This window comes from Bubalus bubalis, chromosome 14, assembly GCF_019923935.1.
Source record: "Bubalus bubalis isolate 160015118507 breed Murrah chromosome 14, NDDB_SH_1, whole genome shotgun sequence".
Classification (NCBI taxonomy): Eukaryota; Metazoa; Chordata; class Mammalia; order Artiodactyla; family Bovidae; genus Bubalus; species Bubalus bubalis.
Window position 1 is genome coordinate 12,881,998 of NC_059170.1, and position 19,048 is coordinate 12,901,045.

Below are 19,048 nucleotides of genomic sequence, written 5' to 3' on the forward strand. Positions count from 1 at the left end.
TTTTATGTTCTCTGTCTGTAGAGCAGGCTCTAAATGGATGCCATGCCTTTGGCATGAACCCCTCTAACAGATCATAGTGGGAGGGGAGGATATAGTCAGGGGATCTGTGCCTGTGGGTCCCTTCCTGTGAGGTCATCCACCACTGGCTGGATCCTTTGGGAGAAGATCACTGCTTCTATACAGGCGGCCTCCTCTTCACAACACCTTTTGGGTCCTGGTGGCTGCTTCCTCTTCTTGTGCCTCTGGACCCACAGATGATAAACAGCTCTCCTGTCACTGTATTATACCTCGGGTTCCATAGAGTTGCAAAGAGTCAGACATGACTGAAGTGGCTTAGCCTGCAAGCATGTATACAAAAGTCTCTAAAATATTCCTGTGTGTGTATGTGTGCGTGTATGCACACACAGATATCAGTCATATCTGACTCTCTGTGACCCCATGAACTATAGCCTGCCAGGATCCTCTGTCCTAGAATTTTCCAGGCAAAAACACTGGAACTGCTTGCCATTTCCTGCTCCAGGGGATCTTCCTGACCCAGGGCTCGAACCCGCATGTCTTGCATCTCCTGCATTGGCAGACAGATTCTTTACCACTGTGCCACCTGGGAAGCCTAGGTTTATCATTGCATTTAATACCTCCTCTGACAGGGGTTCATTACCTCTTGAAACTGCCTATTTCATTGTCAGATGGGCTCAACTTTGGAAATTTTCTATGCAGTGCTGAATTTGACCTCTCTGGAACATCTGTTCTTTCTGTGTTAAAGTAAGAGTGACCAGGATTGAATATGAAGTCAAGCCCTGTGAAAAATGGAGCAAGAGACCTGAAAGAATTTACCCTCCAGATATTTCACGTGCAACCCATAGGTTTGCATATCATAGGAACAAAACTATATTTAGATGGGTGCATATTGGGTAAACTCAGAGGGACGAGGTGTTTTTTTATTTACAAATATTTGAAGAACTGCCATGTGCAGGTTAGTCATAGTTTTATATCTCTGACAATAAATCTAAGACCCAATAGTTGATATATAAGGGGAGTAGATTTCAAATCCACGCAAGAGCTTTTAACTCTCAGTCTCCTAGTGAGGTGGCAAAGTCTCCATCACTTGATATAATCCAGGGTGGGTGGGGGGTGGGATTCCACAGCAGGACTGCTAGAGAGAGGACTCCCACAGCGGAAGGCAGTTGAATCAGTGGTGATGATACAAAAGCCAGAAGAGCAGCTGCCGCATGTTCAGCATTCGCTGTGCGCCAGGCACCGTGCTCCATACACATTATCTCACTTAGTCCTCATGTAATTCCTCTCATGTTGCCCTGTGACCTTCAGAACTTAACGAGGTTAAGGAAATTGCCCTGCCTCGTGCAGCTGCAGGCCGCGTGAAGGGAAGATATGAACCCAGGTCTGTCTGATGCCAGAGCTGATGGTTTTAATCCCAGTGGTTGGTGTTAGAATCACCCGGGGAACTTGCCATACAGACATTTAGTCCTTGTGCTGCTTGTATGACTCTAGGATCCGTGGGCTTTTTCAGCTGAGTCATTCTGATGTACACGAGTCTGAGCATGGCTGCTCCAGGTCATCGTCATCATCGTCATCATCGTCATCGTCATCATTATTGTAAATGCCCATCTGGCTCTGAGGGTTGCTATAGGGGTAACTGTACATCTAGTTCTGCTTTAACTTTTATCCTTTTGAGCTATAGGGCTGACTAACGTCCACTCTTACCCCCTGCCCCCACCAGCCCCTACTTCAATCCACCATTGTTTTGTGGGTTGTTTCATGAGCTCAGTCACAGAGAATGGCCAGACTTCATTATGAATATCCTTCAGAGCCCCACAGGACAAATTCTACATGACCGTGTCTTCCTTTTAAAGGTAGAGAAGTGTTATGGACATCTCATTATTTCCCATTTTAAGCTCAGTAAAGAACACACCATTTGTTGGGGGTGAGGCAGAATGAATGTCATATTTCTGAAACTGAAGCCATGAAAAGTTTCAGGATGACTTAGGCTTATCCCACCTTGACCTTGGAGGACCTTCCTTGACCCTGTTTCTGGGCAATGCACCAGGGTTTGGGGGTTGAGGATGGGTGGGAAAAGAGCAGTCTGATCTTCCAGCCCTTTGAAGCAACTGTCACATCTGACTGTGATTTTTCCCTTTGCACATGTCCCAAAGGAAGCTGGCCAAGAAGCAGAAGGAGACCCAGAGTGGAGCGCAGAGGGAAATGGGGCCCGTGGCCTCGGCCGACAAACCCACTGCCAAGCTCAGCTCCAGCCGCAATGATGAAGGCTTCTCCTCTAGCTCACAGGATGTGAATGGATTTGGTAAGTTGAGCCAACCAAGGGGAAGGGGATATCTGTGGTCCGGCTTGACCCTGGTACCTCTGCTATTGACCCCTCCCAGTGTCAGGTGCTGTAGGACATGGAGGCCGCATGCTTCCCTGGGACAATCAGGATGAAAGTGTTCCCTGGAAAAGACTGGGGCCACCCATCCTGGGTGAAAAGGAAAATTTCAGAATCCATCCCGAAGCAGATGCAAATAACGGCAAGTCATCTTAACTGCTGCCTGTGCACAGAAAGCAGGTTAAAACTAAGAAACAAGAAGGAGGGCATGATTACACATTTAAGGAGAAAAATATGCCACACTGAATTGAGCATCATAGAGCTGTCGAAGCAGTGTTTCACATAGACCATGAAAGGTAAATGACTTATGGGTTACGACTGTCTCCATTTCTCAGCTTAGGAAACTGAGGCTCAGAGACGTGCTTTCTCCAAAGCCCTGTGCTTGACGAGTAACTCATTCTGTCCTGGAAGCCGTGCCTTCCCAGCCTTGCCCAGTTCCCAAGTGGCATTAAGTCAACAGCAATGGTGTTCTTATGCAGAGTTAACACAGGATCTCAAGCTAATAGAAGTGGCCACGGTTTCAGGGTTGACCCCTGTCCAAAGGAGAACCTCAGGACTAGTAACCCAAAGGTATCTTGGCAATCAGACTCAAGAGAGCTGGCTTTTGCTCTTAAGTTTCTGAAAGCCGGTTCTTTTTCTAGTTTTCATAGAAATGCTGGATTCCCCAGCCTCTGCTCCAAATTGGGGAAAGCAGGAAATCTAAAGGAATATGAACAGAGACACATGTTCTCTCCACACTGTGCCATTGGCAAAGGGAAGAAATCATATTTTGTAAAAATCACTTTATTGTTGTTATTTTTCATTGTTCAGTCAGTAAGTCGTGTCTGACTATTTGTGATTCCATGGACTGCAGCATGCTAGGCTTCCCTGTCCTTCACTGTCTCCCACAGTTTGCTCAAACTCATGTCACTGAGTCGATGATGCCATCCAACCATCTCATCCTCTGTCATCCCCTTCTCCTTCTTCCCTCAATCTTTCACAGCATCAGGGTCTTTTCCAATGAGTCTGCTCTTTGCACCAGTGGCCAAAGTATTGAAGCTGCGGCTTTAGCATCAGTCCTTACAGTGAATATTCAGGGTTGACTTCCTTTAGGATTGGCTGGTTGGATCTCCTTGCAGTACAAGGGACTCTCAAGAATCTTCTCCAACACCACAGATCGAAAGCATCAGTTCTTCAGCGCTCAGCTTTCTTTATGGTTCAACTTTCACATTCATACATGACTAGTGGAAAAACCATAGCTATGACTAGACAGACCTTTGTCGGCAAAGTAATGTCTCTGCTTTTTAATATGCTGTCTAGATTGGTCATAGCTTTTCTTCGAAGGAGCAAGCGTCTTTTAATTTCATGGCTACAATCCCCATCTGCAATTATTTTGGAGCCCAAGAAAATAAGAAAACAATGTTTCCATTGTTTCCCCATCTATTTGCCATGAAGTGATGGGACCAGATGCCATGATCATCATTTTTTGAATGTTGAGTTTTAAGCCAACATTTTCACTCCCCTCTTCCCCCTCATCCAGTGGTTCTTTAGTTCCTCTTTGCTTTCTGTCATTAGAGTGTTATATTCTGCATATCTGAGGTTGTTGATATCTCTCCCTGAAATCTTGATACCAGCTTGTGCTTCATCAAGCCTGGCATTTCTCATGATATACTCTGCATATAAGTGATATAAGCACGGTGACAATATACAGCCTTGGCGTACTCCTTTCCCAATTTGGAACCAGTCCATTGTTCCATGTCCAGTTCTAACTGTTGTTTCTTGACCTGCGTACAGGTTTCTCAGAAGGTAGGTAAGGTGGTCTGGTATTCCCATCTCTTTAAGAATTTTCCACAGTTTGTTGTGATCCACACAGTCAGAGATTTTAGCATAGTCGATGAAGCAGATATTTTTTTGGAATTCCTGAAACCCATGAACAATTTGAAAAGGCAAAAACCAAAACACATGGATAAGATCAATCTGGGATGACAGGGATCTATGAGAGGATGAAGACAAAAAGGAAACGAGTATTTATGGACCACCTTTGTCCACACCACAGCCCGTGAGATGCTTTCTATGCTTGTTCCCATTTTATAGAAGATGCATCCGGAGTTCAGTGTTTGGCTGACCTGCCCACTGGTACACAGCTGTTTCCTGGTGGATCCAGGGTCCGAGGCTACTGCAGACCCCTGATTCCTAATCTCACATGCAGCACAGCACCTAGCTGAGGAAGTTTACAAAAGCCGCGTGTCTAGGCCCCACACCTTACTCGCTGAATCAGAACCTCCTGGGGCACCGGGAGTGGGACTCAGGGATATAGGTTTTATAAAAGCCACTCGGGGGTTTCTTACAGGCACCTTGGTTAGAAGCACTGAACTTTGAAAGAGGCAGCAGAGGTTTTCAATACTGACATGCTGCCTTGGGAAAGAGATATTGCTTTAAACATGTAACGATTGAAAAAATATTAAAATGAATACCCTTTTACCTAGGCTCTCCAATTGCTCACAATTTGCAACATTTGCACTCACTCTCCCTCTCTTTCTCTCTCTCTCATACACACACACAAGATATACACACGCACTACACAATTTTCTGAACCATCTAGATGTAAGTTTTGGACATCGTGAAACTCCCACCTCCAGAAAATTCAGCACGTTTCCTGAGAATGAGGACAGCTCTTCAGCATAATTGCAGTTAAATTACCTTACTCTAGAAATGTGACCTTGTTTCAGTCTCTGATAGACCAGTCCATAGCTGAATTTCCCCCATGGCCCTAAAGTATTCTGTCTTTTATTTGTTACCATCTTTTGGATCCAGGATTCAGTCAAGGTGCTCACTTTATATTTGACCTCCACATTTTCCATCACCTTTTTATCTACAATATTCTCCCACCTTTAGTTTTCCTTTCAGGATACTGACATCTTTTAAAAATCCAGGCCAGCTGTCCAATACTCCTGAGTCGAGATTCGTTTGAAATTTTTCGTCATGATCATATTCAGGTTAAACATTTTGGCAAAAATGCTGCACAGGTGACGTTGTGTACATACTTCCCTTTGCATCATGTCAATAGAAACTGTCACTCTGATAAACTATCACAAAGCTATCACTTTGCCCACTCTTGGTGATGCTGAGTTTGAGCACTTGTTAAGGTTGAGAATTGGGCAGTCTTAACAGTACATACTTATTATTTCATGAGCAAATATTTAGCTTGTTTTTCTCAGCAGAGCAAGTTTACAGTCTGCCTAACCACAAAGTCAGTTCTTTTTTTAAAAAAGTAATCTGTTTACTTTTGCTTGTGCTGAGTCTTTGTTGCTTCGAGGACTTCTCTCTAGTTGCAGCAAGCAGGGTCCACTCTCGGGTAGCAGCATGCGGGCTTCTCTTTGCCGTGGCTTCTCTCAATGGGGAGCACAGGCTCTGGGCCACGTGGGCTCAGAAGTTGCGGCTCCCGGGCCCTGGAGCTCAAGCTCAAAAATTGTGGTGCCTGGGCTTAGTTGCTCCTTGGCATGTAGGATCTTGCCTGATCAGGGATTGAACCCCTGTCTCCCCACAGAGTCAGTTCTTAATCCATTCTCCACACAGGTGAATTTCTGGGATTTGTACATTCCAGCAGAGGGCAGGAGGCAGAAAAGGGGATGTCAGGGAACTGGGCTTGGTTTCTCCTTATAGGTGCACACTGAGCGCCCCCCAACCCCACCCCCTGCCTCTGACTGTGTTAACTTGTCACTGACTCTCCTGCTTTTGTTCTGGGCAAGGCAGTTTACTAGCAGGTCTAGCTGTTGGCACGTGCTGGCCAAGTGGTACCTATTCACCAAAATCTTTCCTGTCCAGGCCAAGCTCTTGTGCACACTTATTCCATTTGTAAAAATGTCGTGGGAGGACTCTGAAGACCAAAGAGATGTGGTCAGAAACACACGACAAACATCATGACACCCAATTTATAGGTATTTGACCTCAAGTCAAAACCTGGGGAACACCAATTTCTTGGATTTCAAGGGGAAAATACCACCTCCATTTCCCCCATGGGCTAAAACTTAGACTGTTTAAGATGAAAGCACCCAAGACCGGGATAGATTGGCCAGCCAGTGAGGAAGAAACAGCAGATCCAATAAAATCTAATTAGATGTTTTAAAGTCCAGACACAATCTTTCCAAGATTGATATGTGTGTGTTTTATATTTATATACACACAGGCATAACATGCATACATACACAGACATATGTGTATATATACATATTTTATGTACGTTTATTTTAATATTGTTTTTAAAAAGAAATTCAATCAACATTATACTCAATCATTAAGACATTTTGCTTTTGTTTGAATCAATGAGTAATTAGGATTCTGTCTATTCATCTGGTATCCTCAGGCTAGAACCACAAACATGTTCTGGGGATTCTTTTGAATGCCCTGAAATGCATCAGGTACCTTTTAAAATGCTCTGTGGACCCACTTGGATGTGATTTGAAGGGGGAAAAATGTAAGTAATGCTTACATTGGAGATGTGGAAATTGCTCCTGAAATCACTCTGATGTATGTAAAATTGAATCTATTTTTGTGACATTAGGAAAGTGACTGGCTTCTGCATCAGTGTCTTTAGGAGGCCCTGAGATTATTCACAAATGTTGAGGAAGCATTGAGCAGAGAATAGGTGTCACATTGAAAAAGATTACAGAAAAACCTGCCCTGAGCAATTATTTCATTATGGAACAGGTGGTCCCTGACCAAATTCAACCTGGCACCCAACTGTGTGAGTTTGTTTTCCTGGATTTTCAATTCCAAGTGACTGCTGAATTCTACAGCATCCATTCCATCAAGCCTCCCAGTTTTGTAGAGGGCTAGTGACCTCCAGGATACAGGGGTGCTGGCTGGCTGTCAGGGGTGGGCTATTGCTCTGGAGAGCTTTGGCATTCTTGAAAAAGGAGTGCTTGTCAACAGTGTGCATCATCTTCTGTTTAAAGGATTGCTGGCTTTTATTAAGTAATCTGATTTTGATCTTATTGCCCTGTTTACCTGCTTGTTCTTTTTCTGAGATCTTTGGCTCACTGGGATCATTTTCTGGGTCTTTCTCCTGGTGCTTTCTTTTTTATATTCCTGTTTAAATCTTCCTTATGTCTTTTGTTTATAGTCTCACCCTCTGCTTGTTTATTTTCAATCCAGATCAAAATGCTTCAAAACAAATCACTGTTGAATTCTGTGATACAAGGCTTAGCCATCTATCCTTCCTGTAATAGCATTTGACAGACTCACTTGCCCATTGGGTACTGTTAGTAAACTCCATCTTCATTTTTTGCTTCTATTCTATTGAATGGTTTCATGTCTGGTGGGTGAAGGCAGTTTATCTCTTAGGAGCATCCCATGCTGGGCCATCAAGCTATCTGTTCAGTAAAGAAGCAAGCATGGTTGAGGGTTTGAAAGAGATATTCAGTGGCCATTTTCTCATTGCTTAGTATATGCCTGTCCCCTGCTGAGTCCCAAGCATAGTTTGGGGAGGGGTATAATTACAAAAATGAATAAAATGGGGCATCATCGCAAAAATAACAGGTGTTTCTACTTTTAAATTCTTCATAGTTTACAAAAGTTCTTTTGTAAAACCCTGGAGCTGTATATCCTTATTCCTGCACCATAAGAGAACTAGCAAGTTTATTCTTACCCCCATTCGACAGATGAAGAAACTGAGGTTCACAGACTCCATACCCCAAATCACACAGGCATTATTTGCAGCATCATAATAAGGATCCGTCTCTCCTAACATCAGTTAGGTTTTATCCACTTAGTTCTACAAAAAATTTAGAAAAATATCCATAAAAGTACCTACAAAAAATAGCTGTATGAGAATTATATAATCAGAATCAGGAAAACACAAATGAGGACAAGAGGGTCAAGACCAGGTTATTTTAAACTATAGCTCCATTATATGAAAATTTAGTCTAAATATGCAGGCTGGCAACTTTCAAATTCCAATTTGGCTCTGTGTTCTCTAGTAACAAAAACCCAAATAGGAAGATCATTTGTATTGGCAGCTACAATGTGCTAGACTGTATGCTTTATATAAATCCCACTCTTAAGCCTCCTAGGAACCCTATAAATTAGATATTAGTCCAATTTCATCAGTGAAGAAACTGAGTTTCAAAGAACTGGAGTAAATAAACCCAGTGCTGGAGAAGACTCTTGAAAGTCCCCTGGACTGCAGGGAGATCAAACCAGTCAATCCTAAAGGAAATCAACCCTGAATATTCATTGGAAGGACTGATGCTGAAGCTCCAGTACTTTGGCCACCTGATTCAAAGAGCTGACTCATTGCAAAAGACCCTGATACTGGGAAAGATTGAGGGCAGGAGGAGAAGGGGACGACAGAGGATGAGATGATTGGATGGCATCATCGACTCAGTGGATGTGAGTTTTGAGCAAACTCCAAAAGATAATAGGGCTTCGCTGATGGCTTAACTGGTAAAGAAGCCACCTGCAATTCAGGAGACCCTGGTTCAATTTCTGGGTCAGGAAGTTCCACTGGAGAAGGGATAGGCTACCCACTCCAGTATTCTTGGGCTTCCCTGGTGGCTCAGATGGTAAAGAATCTGCCTGCAATGCGGGAAGCCTGAGTCCGATCCCTGGGTTGGGAAGATCTCCTGCAGAAGGGAAAGGCTACCCACTCTAGTATTCTGGCCTGGAGAAAGATAGTAAAGGGCAAGAAAGACTGGCATGCTGCAGTTCATGGGGTTGCAGGCAGTAGGACACGACTTAGTGACTGAACAACAGCAACACACATATGCATAGCATGGAGATGGGATCAGAAGCCAAAATCGAGTTATCTGACTCCAGAACCCAAGCTCCCTCTCCTGCACTAGGAACGGAGCTGTCACCACTCAACTGGTCTCCCCATGTGAGGCTGCTAATGGCTGGGAGAGAGGGAGGGTTCCGCACCTCTCCTGATGCTCAATCAGCCTTTCTACCACGTGGGCAGAAGCTGCTACCACCATAGTGTCCTGCATGAAGCCAATCAGATTCCCACCAAGTGCCAGGCTCTGTGATGAGCGTGTCCAGATACGGATCTTAATCTATCCCCACAGTAACCCTCTCCAGTTGGTATGTTTCTTATCAAACCCATTTTTCAGGAGAGGAACAAGGTCTTCCTCAGGTCACACGATGAATAGGTGGTGAGGTTTGGACATCAGATCGGATGTTCTACTTTCGAAACCAAAGCGTCCTGTCTTTCCTGCAACCTTAAGCTTTCTCTCCATCACAAAGTCGGAGAAGGAAATGGCAACCCACTCCAGTGTTCTTGCCTGGAGAATTCCAGGGATGGGGGAGCCTGGTGGGCTGCTGTCTATGGGGTCACACAGAGTCGGACACGACTGACGCAACTTAGCAGCAGCAGCAGCAGCAACATCACAAAGTGGGTGAAAGAAAGAAAGGAGATCAACGTTAATAGCCTTTCTGGCTGATGGGACAGGGCCTCTGCTTGGTTTCTGTATGCACTTCAGAGCCCAAAATGCCTGTCACAGAAAAGCAGCTGCCTAGTAGTCCAGGAAGGACCCATGAGAATTGCGCCACAAGAAGCTTCATAGACCAGATGGTCCCATTCCATCCTCGGGCATTCCTGAGCTGGTCCCCACCCAAGATAGATACATAGAGAGAGAGCTCACAACCTGTTGTGGGAGACACATGATCCAACAATGAGCATCTCTGCCCTATCTAAATATGTATGTATGAATGAATGATAGACCTGAAATTCATCTAAGATCTTCTAGCTCCAATCCTGTATCTGGTTCCAGCTCTTCTGGTACTGAATTCTGTCTTCTTTTAAGCTGAAATCTACTCTGTAACTTCCATCCATTCACTCCTGCATGGATTGGCCAGCAACCAGACGCTGGCCCATGTCTGCCCTCTGGTGTCACACAGGGTAATGAAATCAGTCTTTCCCTTCCTGCTGCTCCCAGCCCCAGCTATTGGACTGCTGCCAGCTGTGTGCCCTGCAGGTCCTTCCCTCAGGCTAAGCAGCCCCCACATCAGCTATCAGCCTTCCTCAGTACACATTTCTGTTTTCCAATCTGTTCAAAATCTTGATTGGCACATCTGTCTCCATTTAGTCCATGTCCGTGGAGCGTGTGGTTTCCGAATCTGTGCCGGGCCAAATTAGCTGGGGGTTCAGAGAACTGCTACCACCCTTACTCTCTACACACCTGGGTTCAGGACACCCTGCTCACGTTTGAATTAACCTCCAAATGCCCATCACGGATCTGCCTCCTGCAGAGCTTATGCAGGAGGGATTTGAGGGCCCCAAGTAAGGACCTTCTGTTTCATCTGTGCTGTGCCTTCTTGTTGGATTTGACCCTGTTATCCCAAAGTACTAAGATATTTTTGATTTCTGGTTGTGTCAGCCAAGGAGCTCACTTAATCCTCCCAGTTTGGGGCCTCAAATTATAATAATTATTAGATTACTAATATTCAACATACCAGCTATTATCTATTGAGCATTAATTGTGAGCTCGTTTCCAGCTGAGCATTTTATGTGCATTATCTTGTCTCATTGGTGTGCTGGGAAGATTAAATAACTGTTATGATTATCCCTGATGATTTACAGATGAGGAAACTGAGGTTTTAAATAATGAGGAGCTTGCCTAAGGCTTCATAGTTTTAAATAGCAGGCTTTTAAAGCTGGAACTTAAACCTGGGTCTGTGTGACACCCCTAAGCCCATAGCCAAGATCATTCCTATATACCACCTTCTGTAAGAGGAATGTTATTATCCCCGTTTTATAGAGTTGTTGTTCAGTTGCTCAGTCATGTCCGACTCTTTGCCACCCCATGGACTGCATCATGCCAGGCTTCCCTGTCCTTCACCATCTCCTAGAGTTTGCTCAAACTCATGTCCATTGAATAAGTGATACCATCCAACCATCTCATCCTCTGTTATCCCCTTTTCCTCCTGCCCTCAATCTTTCCCAGCATCAGGGTTTTTCCAATGACTCTGCTCTTTGAATCAGGTGGCCAAAATACTGGAACTTCAGCATCAGTCCTTCCAGTGCATATTCAGGGTTGATTTCCTTTAGGATTGACTGGTTTGATCTCCTTGCTGTCCAAGGGACTTTCATTTTATAGAGAAGGAAACTCAAGTTTTCAGTTTCAGACAGACATTGAGACATCTGTTCCAAGTGTGATCCCCAGATCAGCAGTATCAGCATCACCTGGGAACTTCTAGGAGGCAACTTCTTGCGCCCTTCCCCAGGCCTACTGAACCCAAAACTCTGCAGATGGGGCTTAGCAATCACTTGTGGCTTGTGGGGTCTTAATTCCCCCAACCAAGGATTGAACCTGGGCCCACAGCAATGAAAGTGCTGAGTTCTCATCACTGGATGGTCAGGGTATTCCCAGCAATCCCTCTTTTTAATATTTATTTATTTTATTATTATTTTTTAAAAAGCCTACTAGGTAATACTGAGGCACCTTCAAGTCTGAGAATCGGAGGACTGTCAGCTTCCAAAGCCCTGGTTTTTCTGTGCGCCAGATTCACTCTGATAGTATAGTTGCAGGCACACCGAGAGAGAAAAGCTAATGTCCCCTTTCTCAAGGTGGACCCACCAGGAAGAGGAGCTACCTGGAGATGCTGGACCTGAAGGCTGCTAAAGCCTGTGGATAGCAGTGACGGCCCCTAAACCCAGGGCTCCCTTTGAAACCACCTCTGGAACTTTCTCTCCTTTTGTCTGAACAGCTAACAACCTGAGAGTCAGACTAGAAGGAGTGGAAATTTACAAGGAAAAGCAATCATGAGTCACACGTTGAAACTAAAAGCTCAACAGAACATCGTGAAAAGGAATAAAAAGAAAAACACAAAATTCTGTCTGCAGGGACAATTATATTTTCTGGTTGCTCCGGGATTAAACTGAATCCAGGAGAATTGAATGTTACAAGCTTGCCATCTCCAGTTTTATTGAATATCTTATTGCGATTATTGAATATTTTGCAATTATCCTCTTGGCTGACAGATTAAAGGACACACTTATTAAGTTCCTGGCAACCCAGAGTTGACTGGAATTGTTCATTCCTTGGAAATGGAAATTTAAATGCCTTAAGAAAGTAAACAAATTCTTTCACATACATTAAGGAATTAAACTGTCAGAGAAGGATATTAGACTCAAAAGGGGACATAATAGACCATCAAAACTAAGAATTATCTTAGACACCATCTGTCCCTGCCTCCTCATCTTAAAGATGAAGAACTGAGTCCCAGAGAGTTTTCTCAAGGTCACCCATTGAGTCAGTAGTAAAACCTGGGCTAGAGTTGGGAGCTGTAACCACTCTGGTCCTTGTCGCCTAGTCCCCTTCAGAGAAGGGAAGTATGGTCAAGAACGGTTTGTCTTTTGATTTCTGTAGACCCCCAATCTGATTTCTGCACAAATCGAACCTTCTCAGATTGAATTATACTTTTCATCTCCTGGTTATGGGAATAGCTGAGGTGTTCCTTTAAATATTCATTGACTGCCAACTATATGCCAAGCAGGGTAGGGATTGTAAAGATAAATAAGACATGGTCTGTGCCTTCAAGGATATTACTGTCCTCCAAGAGGAGACCTGTAAGTGGATTAGTTTCAATAAATGTGATAAGTGATAGAGAAAAGGCATGTATAGAGCCCTAGGAACACTGATCAGAGACTCAGCAGGTGATTAATTCTGCCTAAGTGAGTTAGGCAGTACTGTCTGTGAGGGAATGGATTTTGATTTGAAGGAAGTGCAAGAAAAAGATCCTCCCAGATAGAAGGGAAAAAGGCTTGTAAAGGATATGGTGAGCTCAAGGAAGGGGCCTTGAGGTATAGGGTGCTTTGTTTTGAGATCATTTTGGCCAGAAATACAGCTGGAACAGTAGCAAGAACCTGCTTGAGAAGGGACTTACATTTCCTGATTTAAATTTACTGACTTAAATTCACTTTCCAAGAAGGGTCCCAGTTTGGAAATTAGGATGATCCCAGTGTTAGGTGCTCTGGCATATTGTTTGAACCTGGCCTCATATTCTCTTCATTTGTATAGATTCTGCTTTCCTGAGCTGGCCAGCCATTCTTCCTCAGGAAGAGGAAGAGATTCAGGAAAGCTGCAAAGCCGAAGTTGCTTTTGACAATTTATGCTAGGCCACTACATCTTGAGAAGAAAATAGAATTGTTCTCTACACCTCACAGGTGGTCCTGAATCACAACAGGGCACTTAGGAAGTGCTTGTTAAAGTAATCAGGGATAAAGAAGTGATGTTGAAAATGTAAATATATAGTTGCTAGGGAGCAGAATGATCTGAGCTTAGAGACCAGACTTTTTTTTCTTTTCCCTCAGCTCCAAGCTACAGCCTCGGTAAGTTGAAAAGATTGATAATAATTCTACTATCTAACGTTTTTTGAGTAATTCCTGAACAAAGTACTTTATATGTGTCATTTCCTTTCCTATTCTCAGCAGTTCTATGAGGCAGATCAGGGAAACTAAGGTTCAGAGATTTTAAGTAATTTGCTAAAGGGCACGCAACTCCCAGTAAACCAGACCCAGGATTGAACCTGGGTTTATATGATTCACCTATCAGCAGCCTGTCCTTGAAATATTTTCTTTGCTTGACTTTTGTTGTTGTTTAATTGCTCAGTCATGTCCAGCTCTTTGTGACCCCATGAACTGCAGCATGTCAGGCCTCCCTGTCCTTCACCATCTCCTGGAATTTGCCAAAGTTCTTGTCCATTGAGTCGATGATGTCATCTAACCATCTCATCCTTTGCCGCCCTCTTCTCCTTATGCCTTCAGTCTTTCCCAGAATCAGGGTCTTTTCCAGTGAGTCGGCCCTTAGCATCAGGTGACCAAAGTATTGGAGCTTCAGCTTCAGCATCAGTCCTTCCAATGAATATTCAGGGTTGATTTCCTTTAGGATTGACTGGTTTGATCTCCTTGCAGTCCAGGGGACTCTCAGGAGTCTTCTCCAGCACCACATTTGGAAAGCATCAATTCTTCAGCATTCAGCCTTCTTTGTGGTCCAACTCTCACACCCCTACATGACTACGGGAAAGACCATATGGCTGTAGCTTTGACTATATGGACCTTTATCAACAAAGAGATGTCTTTGCTTTTTAACAGACTATCTAGATTTGTCATGGCTTTCCTTCCAAGAAGCAAGCATCTCGACTTTTACCCTCCTAGATTTTCTTCTTCCTCTCCAGCCGTTTCTTCTTATGCTTCTTTCTTGGTTCTTCTTCTATCCATTCAAACATCCCAGGACTTAGTCCAGAATCTTCTCTTTTTCTTCTTATGCTCAGTCTAAGTGGATGGTGATGACCTTAAATGAGATAATGAGCATAATAAGAGGCCAGAGTTGAAGCAGAAGAGGAATTCAGATCTAGACAGGTAGGTTTGAAGTGCTGTTGAGTCACTGAAGAAATGTCAAGTTGGCAGTTGGATTTTTGGGCTTGGAGCTCAGCAGGGGAGTCTGGCCAGGAGGTATAAATGTTGCTACATTATATATACAAAGTGATTGAAGACTTCCATGAATAAGGAAACTGAGGCACATTGAGATGGAACACATTGCCAGGTGTCACTTAGCAAGTTAATGGAAGAACAAGAACATTGAACCAGGACTTAGCTATTAGAAATGCCTACAGAAAAGCAGTCAATTAAAGCTGAGGGCAAAACAAGGGTCTATGAAAGGGGCCATGTGACTAGTCCCAGTACAGACCTTCTGGTCATCCGCCTAGACCCTGTGATGGAATTTAGAATGTGTGAAGAAGTTAATAGATTAGATGGCCTCGTGGTTGTCTACTCAGCCAGGATTATGATAGGATCTCAGTATTCAAAGCATACTTTTCTGAATCAAAATAGAAAAATTTAAATTTCTAAAGTCTGATTTATATATCGGTGGATAGGAGTGGACCTATATACCTTGGAAATTCAGTGAAAGGGCCATAATGATGACATAATCACAAAAGTTGAGGAGCCCATGTCAAGTTCTTGCCCAGGTGGTAGGTTGCCCCATTGCCCAGAGAGGGAACATCTTTGCAAAGCAAAATTCAAGGAAATTGGAAGACCAGAGTGCCAAGAACAGGCAAAATCCCTTTGTCCCCTACATTACCATCTCCATCATTTTCCAGATAGTCTTCTACATACTTCTGAAGGAATATGCCATGATGTTTAGTTAAGCTGACTCAGTAAGATGCTCTTGAATGGATTGAGAGGAACTACCCAAGCCACCAGATATCTATTATATCTCTGATGCTGCTAAGTCACTTCCGTCGTTTCCGACTCTGTGTGACCCCATAGATGGCAGCCTACCAGCCTCCCCCGTCCCTGGGATTCTCCAGGCAAGAACACTGGAGTGGGTTGCCATTTCTTTCTCCAATGCATGAAAGTGAAAAGTGAAAGTGAAGTCGCTCAGTCGTGTCCAACTCTTAGCGACCCCATGAACTGCAGCCTACCAGGCTCCTCTGTCCATGGGATTTTCCAGGCAAGAGTACTGGAGTGGGGTGCCATTGCCTTCTCCAATTATATCTCTAACCCACACCTATCTGTAGAGTGGACAGATGTGAAGTGAAAAGATCCCCCAATCACAATGCTAAGTGTTGGTAAGGTGACACAGACAAGAAAAAGACAGCTCTACTCCCCCAAGTCCCACGATATTTTAGGGAACACAGACACAGCAATATGGCATGATACATCTAATAGAGGAATGTGCAGAAGCTACAAAGAAAATGGCGTCTGGTGAAGGGAGGCTATTCTGGCCCATTAACCATGTAATTCATCTCTCTTCGGGTAATTTACTCTTCACTTTGCCAGCCATGTGAATTGACTCCCTAATTATGTGGAGGCTGGAAATGAAAGTAAATTTTCAATCCCTTGGCAGTAAAACAAGAGGAAATGTGTTAAACATGATATCAAAGATACATTTAGCAGAGATACGGTATAGAGTAACCTTGACACGTTCCTTTCCCTTACCCTCCATGTCTAGTTCAACACCGTATTTTGATTAGTCTGCATCTTCGATATATCTGGAGCCCATCCACATCCTCTGTCCCCATCCTTGTCCAAGTTATCCTCATCTCCGACCTCAGTAAGATCCCAAGCCCCTAAATAATCCTTGTATTCATCCTTGTCATCCTCTCATTCATTTTCTTAAAGGCAAATGTGAATATGTTGCTTCATATCTCCCTGGTTTAAAACAATTCTGTGGCTTCTGATTTTTCTTAAGCTGAAAGCCAAACTCCCCATTCAGACCTTATATACAGATCTTGCCCTTCTCATTTCTTCCAAGTTCTCCATTTCACTGTCCCTCTTTCTGTGAGCTCCAGCCACACTGCCTTCCCTAAGTGCTTCACCTTTTCTGCACCCGTTCCACTTCAGGGCCTTTGCCGTGTCTACCCCAGGGTGGGCAAACTGCAGCCCACAGGCCAAATCCAGTCTACTCTTTGTTTTTATAAATAAAGCTTTATTGGAAAAGGGCCATGCTTATTTGTTTATATCTGAGATAAGATGTGCATAGATGTTTTTGTGCTGCTGTCAGTAGTGTTGAGTATTTCCTATTGAGACCATCGAGCCCACAAAACCTAAATATTTACTCTCTGGCCCTTAAGAGCAATGTTTCACGACTCCCCATTTAGACAACTGGCTATTCCTACACTCTTCCTCTAACTGACTCCTTTAGATCCCGATTCATGGATTTCTTCCTTTTCTCCCCAGACCAGACTGGATTCCTCTGTTAGGTGCTCTCATAGAATTCTGTTTCCTCAGTACAGACCTCATCTTCCCAGCATGTTTAAGGTACATCTCTTCTGACAGTTGGCAGGATCCAAGAGGGGAGGACCATTTCTGTTTGTTTACTACTGTATCCCCACCCCAGCATGTGGCATGGTGTGTGACACAGAATAGATACACGGAAATTCTTATTTAGTTGAATAGATGGATAAATGGATGGATGTATAGACAGATGGGACTCAAACATAGCAATGCTAAGAATAAAAAGGAATATCTAGAAAGCCTGGTATAGCTGACACTATACACTGTTGACCTACTTTTTGCATTCAGAATTGAGTGCAGCAGAGAAGGGAATCAAAGAATGTTTCTTTGCCAGACAGTTGATATCCACATCTTAGCATGTCTTCACCCCTTGCCACCAACCTGTAGTCTGCCAACACTGAAGGGAATTTTTCAAGTCCCTTTTCTGCAAAATTGGGAGCTGCTACTCAGAATATCCACAATAGTCAACTGTCGGCTGGTCTGGTAATGTGATCCAATCATTCCTCTATTCATAGGAAAAGGGAAGGATAACAGCCAGTGGTCTTCAGACTAGACACAAATAGAGGCAGAGACTCGGAAAGGCTTCTATATGGCTCTGTCAGTGGAAGAAAAGTCAGGAGGCAGGTATAACAGATGGTGCCTATCCACTGGCTGGATGGCCTCACAGGTAGCCATGAGAACACCAGTTATCTGGGAATGTTCTGCGAGACGATGGGCATCCGTTACATGGATCCAATCTCTATAGTCCAGGAGATCTGGCTTCTTCACGTGATTTGTCTTGGGAGCTGAGATGTTTCATTAGTTACTGAAACTCACTTGCTAAGTAAAAAGGAAGAAATTTCAACTGTGTTGGTTTTTCAGATGAGTAGAAGCCAAAATGAGCTGATAGAGTATCAGTGGGATCTGGGATTAGGCTTCTTGGAATGCTTCAAGATGATCCAGGAAAGTCTTAGGAAGGAGATGAATCTTAAAGAATAAGCAATCAGAGGTTGTCAAGGCAAAAAAGAAGCGTGTTATTGCGGTCTGTGCTTTGTTATGAGACATCATGTCAACACTTAATGGCATAAAACAACCACCATTATATTTTTGCTCTTAATTCTATGGTCCAGGAGTTGGGGCAGGGACCAATAGAAATATCTTGAAAATGAGCAGACTCAGATGGAATGACTTGAATGGCTGGAAATAATGGGGATGACTCTCCAAGGGCCGTATGTCTGGGTCTTCACTTCCTCCTCAAGTGGCATCTGCTGGGGATGAGCCCAAATGGCTCCTTTATTTGTATGTCTGACCCCTTGGTTGAAATGACTAGAACATCTGGGGATGGCTGGCTCCTCTCTCTATGCATCCAACTTGGTCTTCTTTGTAGCATGGCCGATTCATGGTAGTCAGACTTACTGCAAGATGGTTGACTTCCCCCAGAGCAAGTGTTCTGAGAAAGCCAGGAGGAATGCCAGTCCTCTTAAAACTAGGTTGAGAACTGGCCAGCATTATTTCTGCTCCATATTAGTGTTAAAATTAGCCACATGTGAGCAGTACAGAAGCAGGTTCCACCTGTCCATAGGGGAAATGGCACATGCCTAAAGAAGGGAAGGAATGAATGGTGGTCATCTTGGAGATAAACTACATCCTAAAAGAGAATATATGTACCTGGACACAAAGGTGTGCGAGGTCTACTTGGCTGATAAAATGAGGACTAGGAGTAGCAATACTTTCCACATCCCCAGTTTCCACTTAGGCTGCAGTGATAACTCTTCCATTACTAGCACCTGGTTGTCAAGGTCTCTAAAGATCTTCAGAATCTTTAAAGAGCTTTTGCTCTCATGCACAATTTCTTGTGAGTATAAATGTATTCCCTAAAAGACAGAGTCCAAAAGACATCAATAAAATTAACTCTTCCCTAGAACTTGAGAACGTGAATGACAAGAGACGGATGT

General features: G+C 43.8%; 1 protein-coding gene across 12 annotated transcripts in view; it reads left to right on the plus strand.

The window, feature by feature from the left end:
- The window catches only part of PTPRT (protein tyrosine phosphatase receptor type T), a 1,155,381-nt gene that overhangs the window by 1,019,948 nt on the left and 116,385 nt on the right, over positions 1-19,048 (plus strand). For all 12 annotated transcript variants that reach the window (XM_044927640.2, XM_044927642.2, XM_044927641.2 and 9 more), the window contains one exon: positions 2,172-2,320. In XM_044927640.2, the coding sequence (XP_044783575.2) occupies positions 2,172-2,320 (149 nt within the window). The remainder of the gene's footprint in view (positions 1-2,171; positions 2,321-19,048) is intronic.